At 46.7% G+C, this 15,890-nt stretch overlaps 1 protein-coding gene across 1 annotated transcript in view; it reads left to right on the forward strand.

Annotated features, from left to right (window-relative positions):
- Positions 1 to 9,836, forward strand: part of LOC149468410 (alpha-2-macroglobulin-like protein 1) — a 104,884-nt gene extending 95,048 nt beyond the window's left edge. The window contains exon 4 of the mRNA XM_089670231.1: positions 9,680 to 9,836. Within this exon, the coding sequence (XP_089526357.1) occupies positions 9,680 to 9,759 (80 nt within the window). The 3' untranslated portion in view covers positions 9,760 to 9,836. The remainder of the gene's footprint in view (positions 1 to 9,679) is intronic.
- Positions 9,837 to 15,890: the final 6,054 nt, after the last annotated feature.

Consider the following 15,890-nt stretch of genomic DNA (forward strand, 5'->3'; position numbering starts at 1 on the left):
GTCTGTTATTCCGAATTTTTGTAAAGTAAGGTTCATAAATTGCCAGTGGATTCGATCAAATGCTTTTTCCGCATCTAGTGATAGGAGGATGGAGGGTTGTCTTTTGGTCTCAAGATGGTGTATTAGGGAAATAATTTGTCTTGTAGCGTCAGGAGCCTGTCTACCAGGTATAAATCCCACTTGATCTGGATGGATTAATGTGGGTAAATATGGAAGTAATCATAGGGCAATTATTTTGGCGTAAATTTTTATATCCGTATTGAGTAAAGAGATTGGTCTGTAATTTTTTATTAACTGGGGGTCTTTGCCCGGTTTAGGGATAGTAGTTATTATGGACTGTAGCATGTCAGAGGGGAATTCCCCATTCGTTGCGGCATGGTTATAAAGTGTAGATAGGTGAGAGGTAAGATTGGGTTCTAGTGACTTGTAAAATTCATTAGTATAGCCGTCATTCCCTGGTGATTTGTTTAAGGGGAGAGTGTTTATGGCTTTCTTAATTTCTGGTGGTGATATCTAGAGATGAGCGAATCGAACTAGGCGAAGTGGAATTCGTTTCGAATATTAGGAAAATTTCGATTGCCGAATCCGAAAATTAGCAGACTTCGGATGCGCGAATCGAAATTTTTCCTAAAATGGCGGCGACATGTGCGGCGACGGAGTGGGGATGTCTGGGAAGGCGCGCAGACAAGGCACGCTGACCCATAATGCATTCATTCATGACATGTGATCGCATTAGTCAATCAGCAGCCAGTCAGCCAGCACTGTGTAATGGTCGAGCTATAAATGGCGGCCATTTTAGAATTCTCCATTTGCCTCCAGTCATTCAACAGAGGCAGACCTGGCTGTATTCAGGGAGAGAGTTAGGGCCACAGAAACGTTACTGAGGGCCACAGAAACGTTACTCAGGGACAGACACAGAATTGTTACTCAGGGACACAGAATTGTTACTCAGGGACAGACACAGAATTGTTACTGAGGGACAGACACAGAATTGTTACTGAGGGACAGACACAGAATTGTTACTCAGGGACAGACACAGAATTGTTACTGAGGGACACAGAATTGTTACTGAGGGACACAGAATTGTTACTCAGGGACACAGAATTGTTACTCAGCGACAGACACAGAATTGTTACTCAGGGACAGACACAGAATTGTTACTCAGGGACAGACACAGAATTGTTACTCAGGGACAGACACAGAATTGTTACTGAGGGACACAGAATTGTTACTCAGGGACACAGAATTGTTACTGAGGGACACAGAATTGTTACTGAGGGACACAGAATTGTTACTCAGGGACAGACACAGAATTGTTACTCAGGGACAGACACAGAATCGTTTAATTAAAGAGTATGTCAGATAACATGCAGAGGAGTGGCAGAGGAGGCAATGTTTTAGGAGCGAGCAGACGTGGCAGCAGAGGAAGGGGTCGAGGCAGCACTAGTCGCAGCCAGAGGCCAGTGCTCCCGGTGTCATCCAGCGGTCGTGTCTCCACCGACAACCCTGCCGTCATCGATTGGTTGGCTCGGTAGTCTTCCTCTTCCCAGGTCACCTCTGACACCTACAGCCAACGGTCGGTGGGTACGTCAGACACAACCGTTAGTTGGCATGGCCCGGGAGCAAGCCCACTGAAATCACGTGTCCTCTACCTGCCCCTGTCCTTTGGTGTTCCCTCACCAAGCGAAGTATCGCATGCTGTGGGCTCAGCCCCACTGTACAGTGAGGAAGAGCTAACAGAGGGCGGTCAGGAACGGGGGGAGACATCTGCCTCTTCAGCAGCCAGGCGAAGAAGTACTGGCGAGGAGAGTGGCTCGGTAGCCGGTCTAGAGACAGGTCTGTCTCCTGACCCACACGCAGCCGAGGGGGCTAGTAGTGACGCGGAGACCCTAATTGATGATGATGAGGCTGATCGCACTTGGCAGCCTCGTCGTCATCAGGCTATTGCTTCCGCATCATCAGGAGAAGAGGGTGGCAGCTTGGCAGTGAGCAAAACAGTCGGTGGGTTGCCCAGGAGGCAGCAGGGTCGCAGCAGTGTCAGTGGAGGCAAACAGCCACGGAGTACAGCATCAGCTCCACTGCAGCCTACCACCACGGCCAGTAGTGGTGCCGGTGTGCACGGAGGAAGCAGCAGTCAGCCAGTGAGGAGTATCGGGGGCAAAGTTTCCTACTCGGCGGTGTGGCAATTTTTTGTCAAGCCGCCCGAGGAAGTAAACGTAGCCGTATGTTGACTATGTGGCCAGAAAGTCAAGCGTGGCCAGGGGGCCCATGTTGGGACTACAGCGTTGCGTCAGCATATGCAGCGTCGCCATTCGGTGGCCTGGGAAAACCGTGATAAAGATACGGCGGTTCTGCCTGCCCCAGCCCCCGCTCCATCACCTGCTCCGTTACTTGCTCCGTCACCCGACGTCAATCGCCCTCTATCAGCCAGTCAAGGCTCCAACACCTCTGCTGAGGGGAGTTGTCGCTCGTTGGCATCTTCCGCTCGTTCAGATGCTCCTTCTCCTGCTACTCCTCTTCACGGATTCCGTCAGCAGTCTTTCTTGGAATCCGTTTCCAAGAGACAACAGTTTGCGAGCACGCACCCGACGGTGCAAAAGCTGAACGTCCTCCTGTCCAAGTTGCTGGTGCTGCAGTCCCTCCCTTTCCAAGTGGTGGACTCAGCACCTTTCCGAGAAATGATGGCTTGTGCCGCGCCGCGGTGGAGAGTGCCAAGCCGGCATTTCTTCGCCAAAAAGGCAGTGCCAGCCCTGCATTCACATGTAGAAGAGATGGTGGGCCAGTCTTTGAGCATGTCGGTCTCTGCCAAAGTGCACGGCAGCGCCGACGTGTGGAGCTGTAACTACGGTCAGGGACAGTACATGTCATTTACGGCCCACTGGGTGAACGTGGTGCCGTCACAGCCGCACCAGCAACTTGGACAGGTCACGCCGCTTTTGCCTCCACGTTTGCATGTCCTTGGTCCGGCAAAGATGTCCGCCTCTACCACCTCTTCTTCCGCCGTGTCCTCAGCCGCCACCCCTGTGCCAAGTCCCATTACCCGACCGGCATATCACATGTGCAGGGCGCAACGGTGTCACGCTGTGCTGCACCTGGTATGCCTTGGCGAACGTAGTCACACAGGGGAGGAACTTCTGAGTGTAATGAACAGAGAAATCGACAGATGGCTGTCTCCGCGCAAACTGAAAATCGGAACCATGTTGACCGACAACGGAAAGAACATGGTGTCTGCTCTGCGTCAAGGAAGGTTGTGCCATGCGCGGCTCACGTGTTCAATCTGGTTGTCAAGCGGTTCCTAAAATCCACCATCCCACTGCAAGACATCCTTAAAATGTCACGTAAACTTTGCATGCATTTCAGCCATTCCTACACCGCAAAGCACACCCTCCTTGAGCTGCAGCGGCAGAACGGAATTCCACAGCATCGCCTGATCTGCGACGTTGCAACAAGGTGGAATTCAACCCTACACATATTAGACCGCCTTTACGAACAGTGAAAGGCCATCACCGATTTCCTGATGTTACAAGCGGATAAAGGTACTCCCCTGTGTAACTTCGATGTCAGCCATTGGCAGCTCATGCGTGACACCTGCCGCTTGCTCAGGCCCTTTGAGGAGGCCACGCTATTCGTGAGTCGGCAGGACTATGGGATGAACGACGTCATTCCTCTGTTGCACGTCCTGGAACAAATGCTGTTAACAATGGCTGGTCAGGGTGCGGTAGACGTGGCGCACAGATCTCAACGCCACCTGACCCCTGTGGGGGCAGGACAGGAAGAAGAGGAGGAGGTAGAGGAGGACATTTGTGCTCAGGAATTATTGAGTGAAATGGGTGTTTTTTCCACTCAGCGGACAGGAGTGGAGGAGCAGGAGCATCTGGTAGAGGAGGAGGAGGAGGAGACAGAGGACCCAGACGCACCGTGGCAGTATGCTGTGGAGATGGAGGCAGGGAGTCCCTCGCATTCCTTGGCAAAAATGGCCCATAGCATGCTCGGTTGCTTGCGTAGCGACAGCCGAATAATAACCATCAGACAGAGGGATGACTTTTGGCTGTCCACCTTGTTGGACCCTCGCTACCGTTCGAAAATGGTGGCCTTTTTCACACCTGCTGAGAGGGAGGCCAAAATAACGTACTATAAAAACCACCTATGTAGTCAGTTGGTCTCTGCCTTTGTGCGCCAACGTCCATCCTCAGACACTGTGGGCCCTGTGCGCTCGTGTTCCGCTGCCATGGCAGCAGGGGAGGGGTGGGGTGGTAGGAGCAGTGGCAGCTCCACCAGCAGCGGCTGCCTCAGTCTGCAGTCGATGATGAGTAGCTTTCTTCACCAGCGCAGTGAGGAAACTACTAACCAGCCGCAGCAGCAGCAGCATCAGGTGGACCTGGAGCAGGACCTCAAACAACAGGCTTGGGCCTACTTGGACAGCACCCTGCCAACCGAGGTAGACAATCCCCTTGACTACTGGGCAACGAAACTTGACCTTTGGCCCCAACTAGCTGAATTTGCCCTTGAAAGGCTGTCATGCCCGGCCAGTAGCGTGGCATCGGAGCGCGTGTTTAGTGCGGCAGGAGGTATTGTAACTCCGCGGAGGACACGACTGTCCACCCAAAGTGTGGAGAGACTCACGTTTGTGAAAATGAATCAGGCGTGGATTAGTCTGGATTTCAAACCACCAGTTCCTGACACAACTGACTAAATCCGCCATGAATCATGCCCCAAACATGTGCCACTTTCAGGTCTCCTCACACTGCTGGTGTGTTCCATTTTTTGTCATAGGGTGCTGGCAGATTACGGGCCTCCCATAGCTGCTGCCAGGCCCCTAATCTGCCATGGGCCCCTATACCGCCTCCTCATGCTGCTGCCAGGTCCAGAGTCTCTCATGGGTCCCTGTAAGGCCTCCCATTGCTGCTGTCTCCATCGCCACACTCTGCCATGTGCCACTTTCATGTCTCCTCACACACTGCTGGTGTGTTCCATTTTTTGTCATAGGGTGCTGGCAGATTACGGGCCTCCCATTGCTGCTGCCAGGCCCGTAATCTGCCATGGGCCCCCGTACCGACTCCTCATGCTGCTGCCAGGCCCGTAATCTGTCATGGGCCCCTGTTGTCGCTTGTTGGCATATTCCGCTCATTCAGATGCTCCTTCTCCTGCTACTCCTCTTCACGGATTCCGTCAGCAGTCTTTCTTGGAATCCGTTTCCAAGAGACAACAGTTTGCGAGCACGCACCCAACGGTGCAGAAGCTGAACGTCCTCCTGTCCAAGTTGCTGCTGCCAGGCTCGTAATCTGTCATGCGCCCCTGTACCGCCTCCTCATGCTGCTGCCAGGTCCAGAGTGTGTCATGGGCCCCCGTACCGACTCCTCATGCTGCTGCCAGGCCCGTAATCTGTCATGGGCCCCTGTACCGCCTCCTCATGCTGCTTCCATGTCCAGAGTGTGTCATGGGTCCCTGTACGGCCTCCCATTGCTGCTGCCAGGCCCGTAATCTGCCATGGGCCCCCGTACCGACTCCTCATGCTGCTGCCAGGCCCGTAATCTGTCATGGGCCCCTGTACCGCCTCCTCATGCTGCTGCCAGGTCCAGAGTGTGTCATGGGTCCCTGTACGGCCTCCCATTGCTGCTGTCTCCATCGCCACACTCTGCCATGTGCCACTTTCAGGTCTCCTCACACTACTGGTGGTTTCCATTTTTGTCATAGGGTGCTGTATGGCCTCCCATTGCTGCTGCCTCCACCGCCACACTGTGGCTCCACACTCTGGTTTTGGCCCCGTGACTGCCCAAATGAGTGAAGTGTGCGGTGATTCTAAGATCGACGGCACTCATCTGCATGTCATACTGACTGTCAGTATTATTTCTCTTCCCCAGCAGACTCCAAGGGCATTTAAATTAAAGGTACAGTGTTCTGCACTAATATAAAGGCTCTCTGAAGCCTAGAAACACCCTTTTATAAGTTAAATTCGCGGCCAATATATTCGACTCGAATCAAAATTTTTTCACGAATTCGCCGAATCAGTCGAATCAAATTTTTGAATAATTCGCTCATCTCTAGTGATATCGGTACCGAAAGCGATTCAAGTTGGGAGGGGGTGATGCATGGGAGAGATATGTTCTGTAGGAAGTCGCCAATGGAGAGAGTCGTTGGCTGAATTGTACTTGAGTCATCTTTTATATTGTATAGGTTTTGGTAATATATTGCAAAAGCATTGGCTATATCTTGCGGATTAGTTAAAGTGGTGTGAGTGCTAGGGTGTTGGATTGTGGAGATTTTAGCTTTGATTCTTTTTTGTTTGACAATTTTAGCAAGGAGTGAGTTTGCCTTATTTCCTAGAGCATAGAATTTGGTTTTAGTTTTTTGAAGATTAGTGTCATAATTTTGGAGTAAAATAGTTCGTAGTTTGTTTCTTTCTAAAGTTAGGGTCGCGGATGTGGAAGGGTTCGGGTCTGTTTGTTTATTGTTTCATGTAAACGGATTGAGGTCAGTAGTTGGGCAATTTGTTGGGATCTCTGTCTATTTATGCGGGATTTCAATTGTATGAGGATACCTCTCATGTAGGCTTTGTATGTCAGCCAAAGTGTAGTGATTGAGATATCCGGGGTAGAGTTCGTTTCGAAAAAGAGTTTGTGGGCGTCTAGGATATGCTTCTGGTTTTCTGGCCTTTTCAGAAGTGAAGAATCCAATCTCCAAATAGGTGGGATTGCAGAGCGTGTGTCGTCTTCCAAGGATATACTGATCGGAGCGTGGTCTGACCAAGTTATGGTTCCGATTTTGGATGATCTCACGTGTTGTAATGTCCACTTGTCAGTGATGAAATTGTCGATTCTCGAATATGAGAGGTGAGGAGGGGAGTAGTAGGTGTAATCTCTCTCGGTGCCATGTTGACATCTCCAGATATCATATAGGTCGTGATCGTGTAGGAAATGGTTAAAGTCAAGTTTGGTAGGTTGTTTAGTAGAAGATGAATCTAAGAGCGGATTACCCAGAACATTGAAATCGCCACCAATAATGAGTCTGCCTTGTTTATGGCGCGATATGGTTTTGTAAAGCTTGCGGAAAAAGGACAGTTGTTTGCTGTTTGGGCCATAAACATTCACTAGGGTATATGTCATATCATTTATTTGACACACTAAGATATGATATCGGCCATGTGGGTCGGCTATGCTCGAAATAGTTCTAAGTGAAATAGAGTCTTTAATAGCGGTGAGAACTCCATTCTTCTTTTTGGTTTCAGTTGCCATAAATGTGTGGGAGAAGTGGTGAAGTTGTAATTTTGGTATTTTTCCCGTGACTAAGTGGGTCTCTTGTATGAAGATGATGTCGGCTTGGGATTTCTTAATTTCTTTGGAGAGCATCGATCTCTTGAAGGGGGAGTTAAGGCCTCGTACATTGAGGGAAGTGATGTTAATCATTTAATAGTCCATTCCTGAGGTGTGTAGTTAAATGATTTGTTATTTGATAGAGGTGTAGTCCCATGAGTGTCCCTTTGCGAGATTTAAAAGTTATAACACTGCGGTGTAGGTTGGGTGCGATTTGTAAGCTGTATGTAGTTTTCCATGTAAAGTCATAGTAAATAGCTGTTAGATTGAGGGTAGATAAGTGATGGTGCCATCTTTGAGGGGGAAAAGGGAAACCTAAAACACTAAAAAAGAACTTGCAAAGAATGCAAGAAAATCGAATAGCTTCCATAGCTACTTCAAAACTGGGGGGTGCGAACAATTCTTGACCGCCGAAGGGGTCAGGCCAAGTGTAAACTTGAAAATCGAGTTTCAACAATTCTAGGCCGATCGCCAGTAGATCGGTATTGAATGAAAGTCTCTCTGGGGACAAGTTCCCGTATAATTTTGCCTCGTGTATTTTGTTTATCCTTGTTAGTTAGTTATGACGCCTCCATGTGTTGAACAGGAGGGAGAGCAGTTCCCTGTGCGTCTACGGGAATGATATTCCATGCTTTGAGTAGGTCTAGGCCTGCTTCAAGGGATCTGATTGTGAAAATTCTACCTTGGTGCCGAACTGTTAGCTTTGTAGGGAAGCCCCATTGGTAGGCTATGTTATGATTTCTTAGGGCCTTGGTAATGGAAATCATTTTTTTCCTGTTGAGAAGTGTGGCCTTGGAGAGATCCGCATATAATCTAAGATTGGCATGCGTTGGTGGAAGTGGTGGCGGGTTTCTAGCCACTTTCATGATTCTCTCTTTGATATGGTAAAAATGTATACGTGCCAATACGTCTCTTGGAATGGCCGCTGGTAGAAATGCAGGTTTGGGTAGTCTGTGGGCCCGATCGATCACAAGCTCTAAGTCAGGAATCGATGGGATGAGGATTTTCATGTATTGTTGTAAATAAGGGAGCAGCGTCTCATTGGTTACTGATTCAGGTATCCCTCTAAATTTAATGTTGTTACGGCGTGATCTGTTTTCTAAGTCGGCTAATTTTAGATTGATTTGTTCGATGTCAGAAGTGTGATCTGTATGAGCGTCAATCAGATCATTATGTGCCTTTATTATATCTCCCATATTTGTTTCAACGTGTTGTATTCTGCGTTCTTGCTGATTTATAGCGCAAGTAATTTGGTTGAGTGATGTGGAAAAATCTGTGTGCAGGGTCTGCCGTAGTGATGAGAGCATGTTTTTCATGCATAGTTCTGTCAGCGGTTGATCTGATGCAGGGAACACATCTATGTCAGGAAAGGACGCATGAGGTGGTGGAGGCGGAGTATTTAAGGCCTGATATGAGGGGTCAAGGTCATGATCTAGACGTGGCCGAGATTTGGCTGGGCTGCTGGATGTAGGGGACAGTGGGGGTGATAACTCACCAGGGTCCCCTGGGTACAGTGACTGTCTCAGCCTGGGATCCGTGTGCTGGTCCCTGTAGTCCTCCTCATGGCTGCCTCTGTCTCCCTGCATGCTGCTGTTGTGGCTGTTGCGGGCGCCATCTGGGATTCCCGGCCCGAAGGCCGGGAAGAAATCAGTGAGTTTCCCCGGCTGCCCCGGGGTTTTCCTCCTGCGGGGCATGGTCATCGAGGTGCGGGTGCCTGTCGGTAAGGGCTGGGAGCCGTTTGTTGTCCCCAGAGCCGGTGTGAGCCGCTTAATGCTGGCGGGTGGACGGAGCTGTCAGCAATGCACGTCCATCCGGGTGCCGGCCGCGCATGCGCCCCCCCTCTTTTCCATTTTATCACTCCCTTTCTTTCACTACTCCCCAGCTCCATTCCTGGACTGATTATCATCATTCTCAGGGCTGGTTTGCACTATGAATACGTAGTCGAGATGTGTTCCGGATGCGTCTTTGCCTGTGCGTTTTGACACGGTTTTTGGCATATCTGGTGCGTTTTTGATGTGTTTTTTATGCATTCGAAAGTATTTTTTATACCTTCTAGTCAGTTTTTTTCCTCCCTCTCTTTTTTCATTTGAGATGGGGACATGTGTGATACGGCGCATTTTTGGTGCACTCCGGTGCGTTTTGATGCGTTTTGCAGCATTCCAGTGCAGCTCTGTACGAGTGAGATGCGGCGTGTTCTGATTTTTATCTGCAGCTGGAACGCACTGGAACTACGAACACTGATGTGAACTATGACATTGGCAACTATGTATAGTATACTACTTTATCTTTGATGCAGATGAAAAGTAACTGAAATGCATGTGGTGTGAACTAGCCCTCAATCTGTTTTCTTTGTGTTTTTTTCTTCACAGCTCATCTCTGCAACCCTGCCCACCCACTGGTTTGTGTGGCGTCGGCGCCATATGTTTCTATGACGCCGTCACATGCCTGATGAAGGGGTCCTGCGAGACTCCAAAATGTTGCCTTGCTGTAACTATGTGATGGTTTATTAAAACCTTTGGACCCATATTGGTGATCCTCGGTGTGCTGGTGACATTTTTTCCTTGCTGATTTTGTTCAGTTCCAGCCGACGGTCACTGCAGCACCCACTTATACACACAGCCATTTTTAAGGCAGGAACGTGTGCGTTTGGATCATACACTTGCCTAGGGCAGCACGACACCTAAATACACCACTGGATAACTGGGTGGACTATCTTTTATATATAACTATTTGCTTATAACAATTCTAAACATAGTCCCACACTTAACAATGCCCTTTTTTCTTAAACACCAGGTACCATCTGTCATGTGCCTGGGACTGAACTTGGGTCCTTCTGTCTTTGGGCAGGTCAGTTCACTCTGCCACTGGGGAACCTGAGTCTTGCAGTATACACCTTGCATAGTACCTCTGCTCCTAGTACTCTCTAGCCCCACCTGTTTTCCAGCTGCAATGAATCCACAATCAGATCAGCCTAAATTGCATGACTTCCTATGGAATGTGCCCATTTGTTGGATCTGTTTCCCTGGGTGTGCTATACTGCTGTGCTACTGAACTTCTGGACTTTGACGTCTGCCTGATTCTTGGATTACTCTCTTTGCCTGGCAATTCTGCATTACTCTGCCAATCTGTGTATGACCCTACCTGTCTCCGACCACGCTTCTGGATTCTGACTTTGTACCTTGCCATCAAGATTTGTTGCTGACCTGGCATGCCTGACTATGCCCCAGCCAAAGCACCACTTTAGACTATACCTAACAGGTCCCTTACACCATCCAGGATTTATTCTGATATCCCTGTCTGAATACCTGCTAAAATTAAAGGTTAACAACTTTACAAGAAATTCAGCACAAACTGCTTGATATTTTGAAGGAGGCTCAGGAATATTACAAAAAGGCTGCTGACAGACATCGCAGATCACTCCTTTTTTTCATGTTGGTGACAAATGCTAAATTTTGTGAAAATTTTGTGTGGCCTTTCCAGATTTTTTTCTCAAATCAATCTGGTCACCTTTCGCTTAAAACTTCCTGAGTGTATGAAGATTCACTCTGTTTTTAACATATCACTACTCAACCCATTTTATGAAAATCCTTTCTAGGAGAATTCTCCCACACCCACCACTCGTTGAGGTGTAGGGTGAAGAAGAATTTGTATTTGAAAGAATTATTGATTTAGGAACACATTACAATATCTGGTTCAATGGGAAGGATATGAACCAGAGGAAAATTCTTGTTAACCTGGAGGAGAAAGTTCATGTCACCAGATTGACAAAAGAATTCCACCAGAGGTTTCATCACAAAACTGGCTCTAAGATGTCCCAGAGCCATATTAGAGGGAGTGGAGTGCTGCTAGGATCTGGGTCTGAACCTCTCTATTGTGTTTGGTTGTGGCTCTTCTCACTGTGCCACCAGAGATTCTGGACAGCTCTCTGCTTGATTCATTGGAAAACCTTGCTTTGTATTTTGTTTCTAGCGAATCTTGAACCCTTTACTCCTCCCATGCACTTTCTGATTTAAGCCATGTCTCTGCACTTCCTGTTTGCCAGAATCTCGTGTTTTCGCCAGCCAGTATTTTGCTCCTTGCACACCTGCTGCTGTTCTTATCTTCACTACAACTCACTATTGACCTTTAGCTTGTGCATCGACTATGCTTCCATGTGATCCCATTCAGCTACTTGTTACCAACCTTTGGCTTGAAGACTGACTATGCTTCTGCTTAGTATCTACCTGCTATATCTGCTACCAGCCACTATCTCGTTCAGCTCCTGGTGGGGCAATCCTAGGGACCACGACCTGGTACTAGCATGCAGCAAAACCCATCCCCACCATCAGCAGCTCTAGTAAATACCAGTTAATACTTAGACCTAGTGCTGCAGGTGAACCTGTGCCATTTACTATGAAGATCTGCTGGTGTATTTCCTGCCGATTACTCATCAACCTCTCTACTGCTACAGCCAATGGATTCTAATCCTTATTCTAGGCCCTGACAGACAGTGACACTAGCTGAATAACAGCTTCCCAAGCTGTTATCAGCTGTATAAGGGGCGGGGATAGTGGTGACATCATTGATCAAATATAGCCATCACTATGGGCAATGATGTCACTTATCCCCACTCCTTTACTTAAAAAGATTATCAATTCCCCATGATGTCATGGGTACAAGCACTGGTGGCTTCCTTAGGAACCAGTGACAATAGGAAACTGCTCCAACCCTGAACATAACCCTTATCCTTTGATATTTAAATCAACCACTAAGACATAAATATAACCTAACCATTAAAATCAATAGTTTATTGGAGATAAAAAGGAAATAGCCTGTCTCTGTTTCACAATATTGGAATACTTCAGAGCTGCTGATCAATTATTATTTAACCCTCTGAGTCTTAACCATTCTCCAAAAAATACAGCCCTGAAGAAGGGGGAGGCAATTCCCCCGAAAGGTGTTGGCTCCACTTGTTTATTTTTATCTTCAATAAACTATAAAATCATCAAGTGAGACTTTTTTTTTTACAATCACCCAAGTGTTTAAGTTAAAGGATAAGTTCACTTTAAAAAAAGTGAACTTTTTTAGAGCCTAGAAAGCATTGTACAAGCAATCAGCAGATCATTGGTGCCATGCAGGACTCCTGCAAACTGCCAGTTTATCTGCTTCCCTGTCATCTCTAATGGGCAAGCAGATACAGTCTGACAAGAAGACTCAATGTCCCAGTGCTCAACAGTTGTAGTTCATTGAGAAGCCGACAGCTGCAAAAGGCTCTCAGGACTGGCAGTTCATTCACAGTACACAATGTAAAAAAAATACATAAATAAACTTTAAAATTAATTAAAAAAAAAAAAAAAAAAAGTGCCCCTGCTCCCCCGTGCTTGCGTACAAAGGCGAAAGCACAAGTTGGTTTGCTACACAGGCAAACAGCGATCGTTCCACAAATGTGAGGTATCAACGCGAATGTCAGATTATGGGCAGTAATTCTAGCACCAGAGCTCCTTTGTAAATCTAAAGAGTTACCAGTAAAATGTTTTTAAAGCATTAACTATGGATAGTAAAATTTACACTGTTTGTTGCTGTTGAATAGGCGGGTGTAGCAATCATGCCCACAGAGAAGGACGCAGTCCTCCATTTTGTTAAGAATTCTCCATGTTGTCCCATCATCCCCCCTTCCTCTGTTCATACACAGTGACATATGGTCCGTGTGTGTGTGTTGGAAGTGTCACAGGCCGGCCAGGGAACAGCAGGCAGCTCCGAGCTACAAACCATTTTTGAGCTGGGTGCCGGGCGGGCTGGGAAGCTGAGTAATCTGGCACCTCGTAAAAAGATAACCCAAGCCTTCCCCTGAGTTCAAAGACATTCCAGAGGAGTAAGGAACTAGATAACACTTTTAAAATCCATTTTTTCCCTATGTCTCATATCTTGGAATATGAGAGGCTTACAAAAAAAGCAGGCCTATCTTCAGATGGCCCACGATTAGACAAATTGTTTGATAGGTCACACTCCCTGACTGGAATACCTAGGAAAGCAGAAACTTACATCTCTTGAACCCTTCAAATTTGTATGTCATATTTCATATGTACCCGATCTTCAGATGCGTCTGCATACTAATCTACCCACGGGTGGAATGGTACTTGTGCCTAGGAAAACTTATGAGCCAAAATATGAGTGAAGAGATTTTATTTCTAGTTTGGGTCTCCGCCCAGACAATCCCTCCCTAAATGAGGCATTGGTCCTTGGCTTCAGAGACACCCCCTGCTGAGGGACTACAAAATGGGCTGTCAGGCCTAAGAGAAGTTGAAGAATTCTCCCTTTTAACATCAGGACCACCTTGGGAAACCGTGCCCTTTCACTCTGAAACTTGATCTGCAAACCCAGGACTTTGGCAAGTACTTTAACCCTCCAACTTCTCTCTGTTATCTCTTTGTTGTGATATTGTTCTCTGTATATATATATATTACACACACGCCTTTTTTCTGTAAATTTTTTTAATGCACCCTTTTGACCTTTTAGTAATAAATCTTTCTTTCTGAAAGTGTTGAACTGTTTCTATAGCTCGTTAATGCAACTTACAAATTCCTGCCGCTGAAGAGCGCTACTATGAGTGTTTAACCCTCTGTATAACCTGTCTGCGGTGATAGTGGTATACACAGACGATTATCCAATCAGCCTAGTGTATTGCTAATATTGCAGAGTTTCCTCTTTCTCTGTACAAAAAGTAGGTCGCGGCAGTGTGAAGGGTTAATTGTGTAATTAACCTGACCCAGTAACAATCGCATTCAGGCTGCCGGTACATCGATTTGAGGTCCAGTGAGCTTTTAAGCAGGGGCCCCCTATGATAGCATAGTGCAGGTGACAAGTTCTCTTTAAGGGGATAATAGTGGTCTATTAGACTGCGAATGTCACCTTTGCACTCTGTTATAGTTGGTTGACCACAGACTGTGTTCACTCAGCATCTTCTCTACCAGAGAGGGTGGGTTTTACTCTGAAATGAGAAGTGACCACAGCTTAGCACTCCTATGATCATACTAATACATATTTAAAGGGAAATATTAATTGTTGTGATGTTCCACATCCCCAAAATGCTCAATACCAAAAAAACATTTGTAGGAGGGACTTTATAAGCACAAACAATATTGAAGCAACACACACTTAAATGTACAGTATAAAAATATATTACAAATATTATCCAAATTTGTTTGACAAAAACACAGTAAGATTTAACAGGTTGACATTGCAACGGTTCATTACAACTAGATGTTTTATGTGAATACTCACAGACCACATACCAAGCTCTTCTTCAGAGTACATCCATGATCTTATTACCTAGGGGAGATCAGCAGATGGATATTCACAGATTTCCACTGGTCTCCCTCCTGCCACAGACTGCTGGGCATCCAGGAGGTCAAATGCGCAAGGGACAAATGTTGGGGGGTCAGTTGGGGATGCAGTACATTCCCTGCTGCTAATAGATACCCATTTGTTGGGAGTAAAAAAGTAAATAAAGTCCTGGCTGCTGTAGTGGCTGGGAGTTTGTTTACAAGTTGATACTGCAGCTTCCATAATGGCTATGGTGGTAGCAGTGCAAGGATGAAAGGATTGCAGAATACAACTCTACAGAAACTTTTAGTCCATCCAGTTTACTTCCTCTAGTACACTGAGAATTACATATGAGGAACTCCATCTTTGGGATGAGGTTCAAGTTTGCTGGCTAAAAGACCAAATTTGGCCTGTTCACCCATGCAAAACTCTGACTGTGTTGCATGTGAAAGCTATTTATTTAGAGGTGGTATTACTACCCTAGCTAAATGACTAAATGTGACTGCATGTTAATGCACCTTAACAACCAATAATAATGTGCAAAAAAAAAAAAAAAAATTGACACAGGTTTCCCCCCAAAAAATTCATACCAGACCTTATCCTAGGTAGGGGTCTAATATGAACTTTAACCTTTTGCCTCCCGGCCAATGGCCGTTTGGCGGCCGGCAAAATCCCTCAGTGTTCCAGGTGGACGCCATATGGCGTCCTCCTGGACATACGCAGTTTGCGCACTTGCAGAGCCACGCAGCTGCGCAATCTGTCACTGACCATGTACCTTGGACACGGCCGATGACAGATCTGAGTACCGGCCCCGTTGCCGGTACCATGTGACCAATCACAGCAGGTCACATGACAGTTGTATACAATGGATGGCTTCATTAATGCCATCCATTGTATACTAGTGTGTCTAGCTGTGATTGATCACAGCGATCACATGCACAAGCTGAGCCAATCACAGCCCAGCTGTGGCATGTGATTAGCCATGGCCAAAATCACAGCTAAGCACAAAAAAAAAAAAAAAAAAAGTGAAAATATTTTAATTTTCCGAAAAATTATGACAAAAAAATACAACTTAAAAAAAAACTCGCCATGCCTCTTATGAAGCACGCGGACTGTCTACTTTGCAAAAAGTGGTCATTTGGAGCATATCTGTACTGTTCTGACATTCTTGGACCTCAAGAAATTAGATTGGCCATCAGTACTTCAGGATTGATCAATATTCAGATATATCCCATAGTTTGTGAACTCTATAGCTTTCCTACAAACTAAATAATACAT

The sequence above is a fragment of the Staurois parvus genome, unplaced genomic scaffold (assembly GCF_062004578.1).
Source record: "Staurois parvus isolate SC_StPar_1 unplaced genomic scaffold, SC_StPar_1.0 ptg000087l, whole genome shotgun sequence".
NCBI classification, from domain to species: domain Eukaryota; kingdom Metazoa; phylum Chordata; class Amphibia; order Anura; family Ranidae; genus Staurois; species Staurois parvus.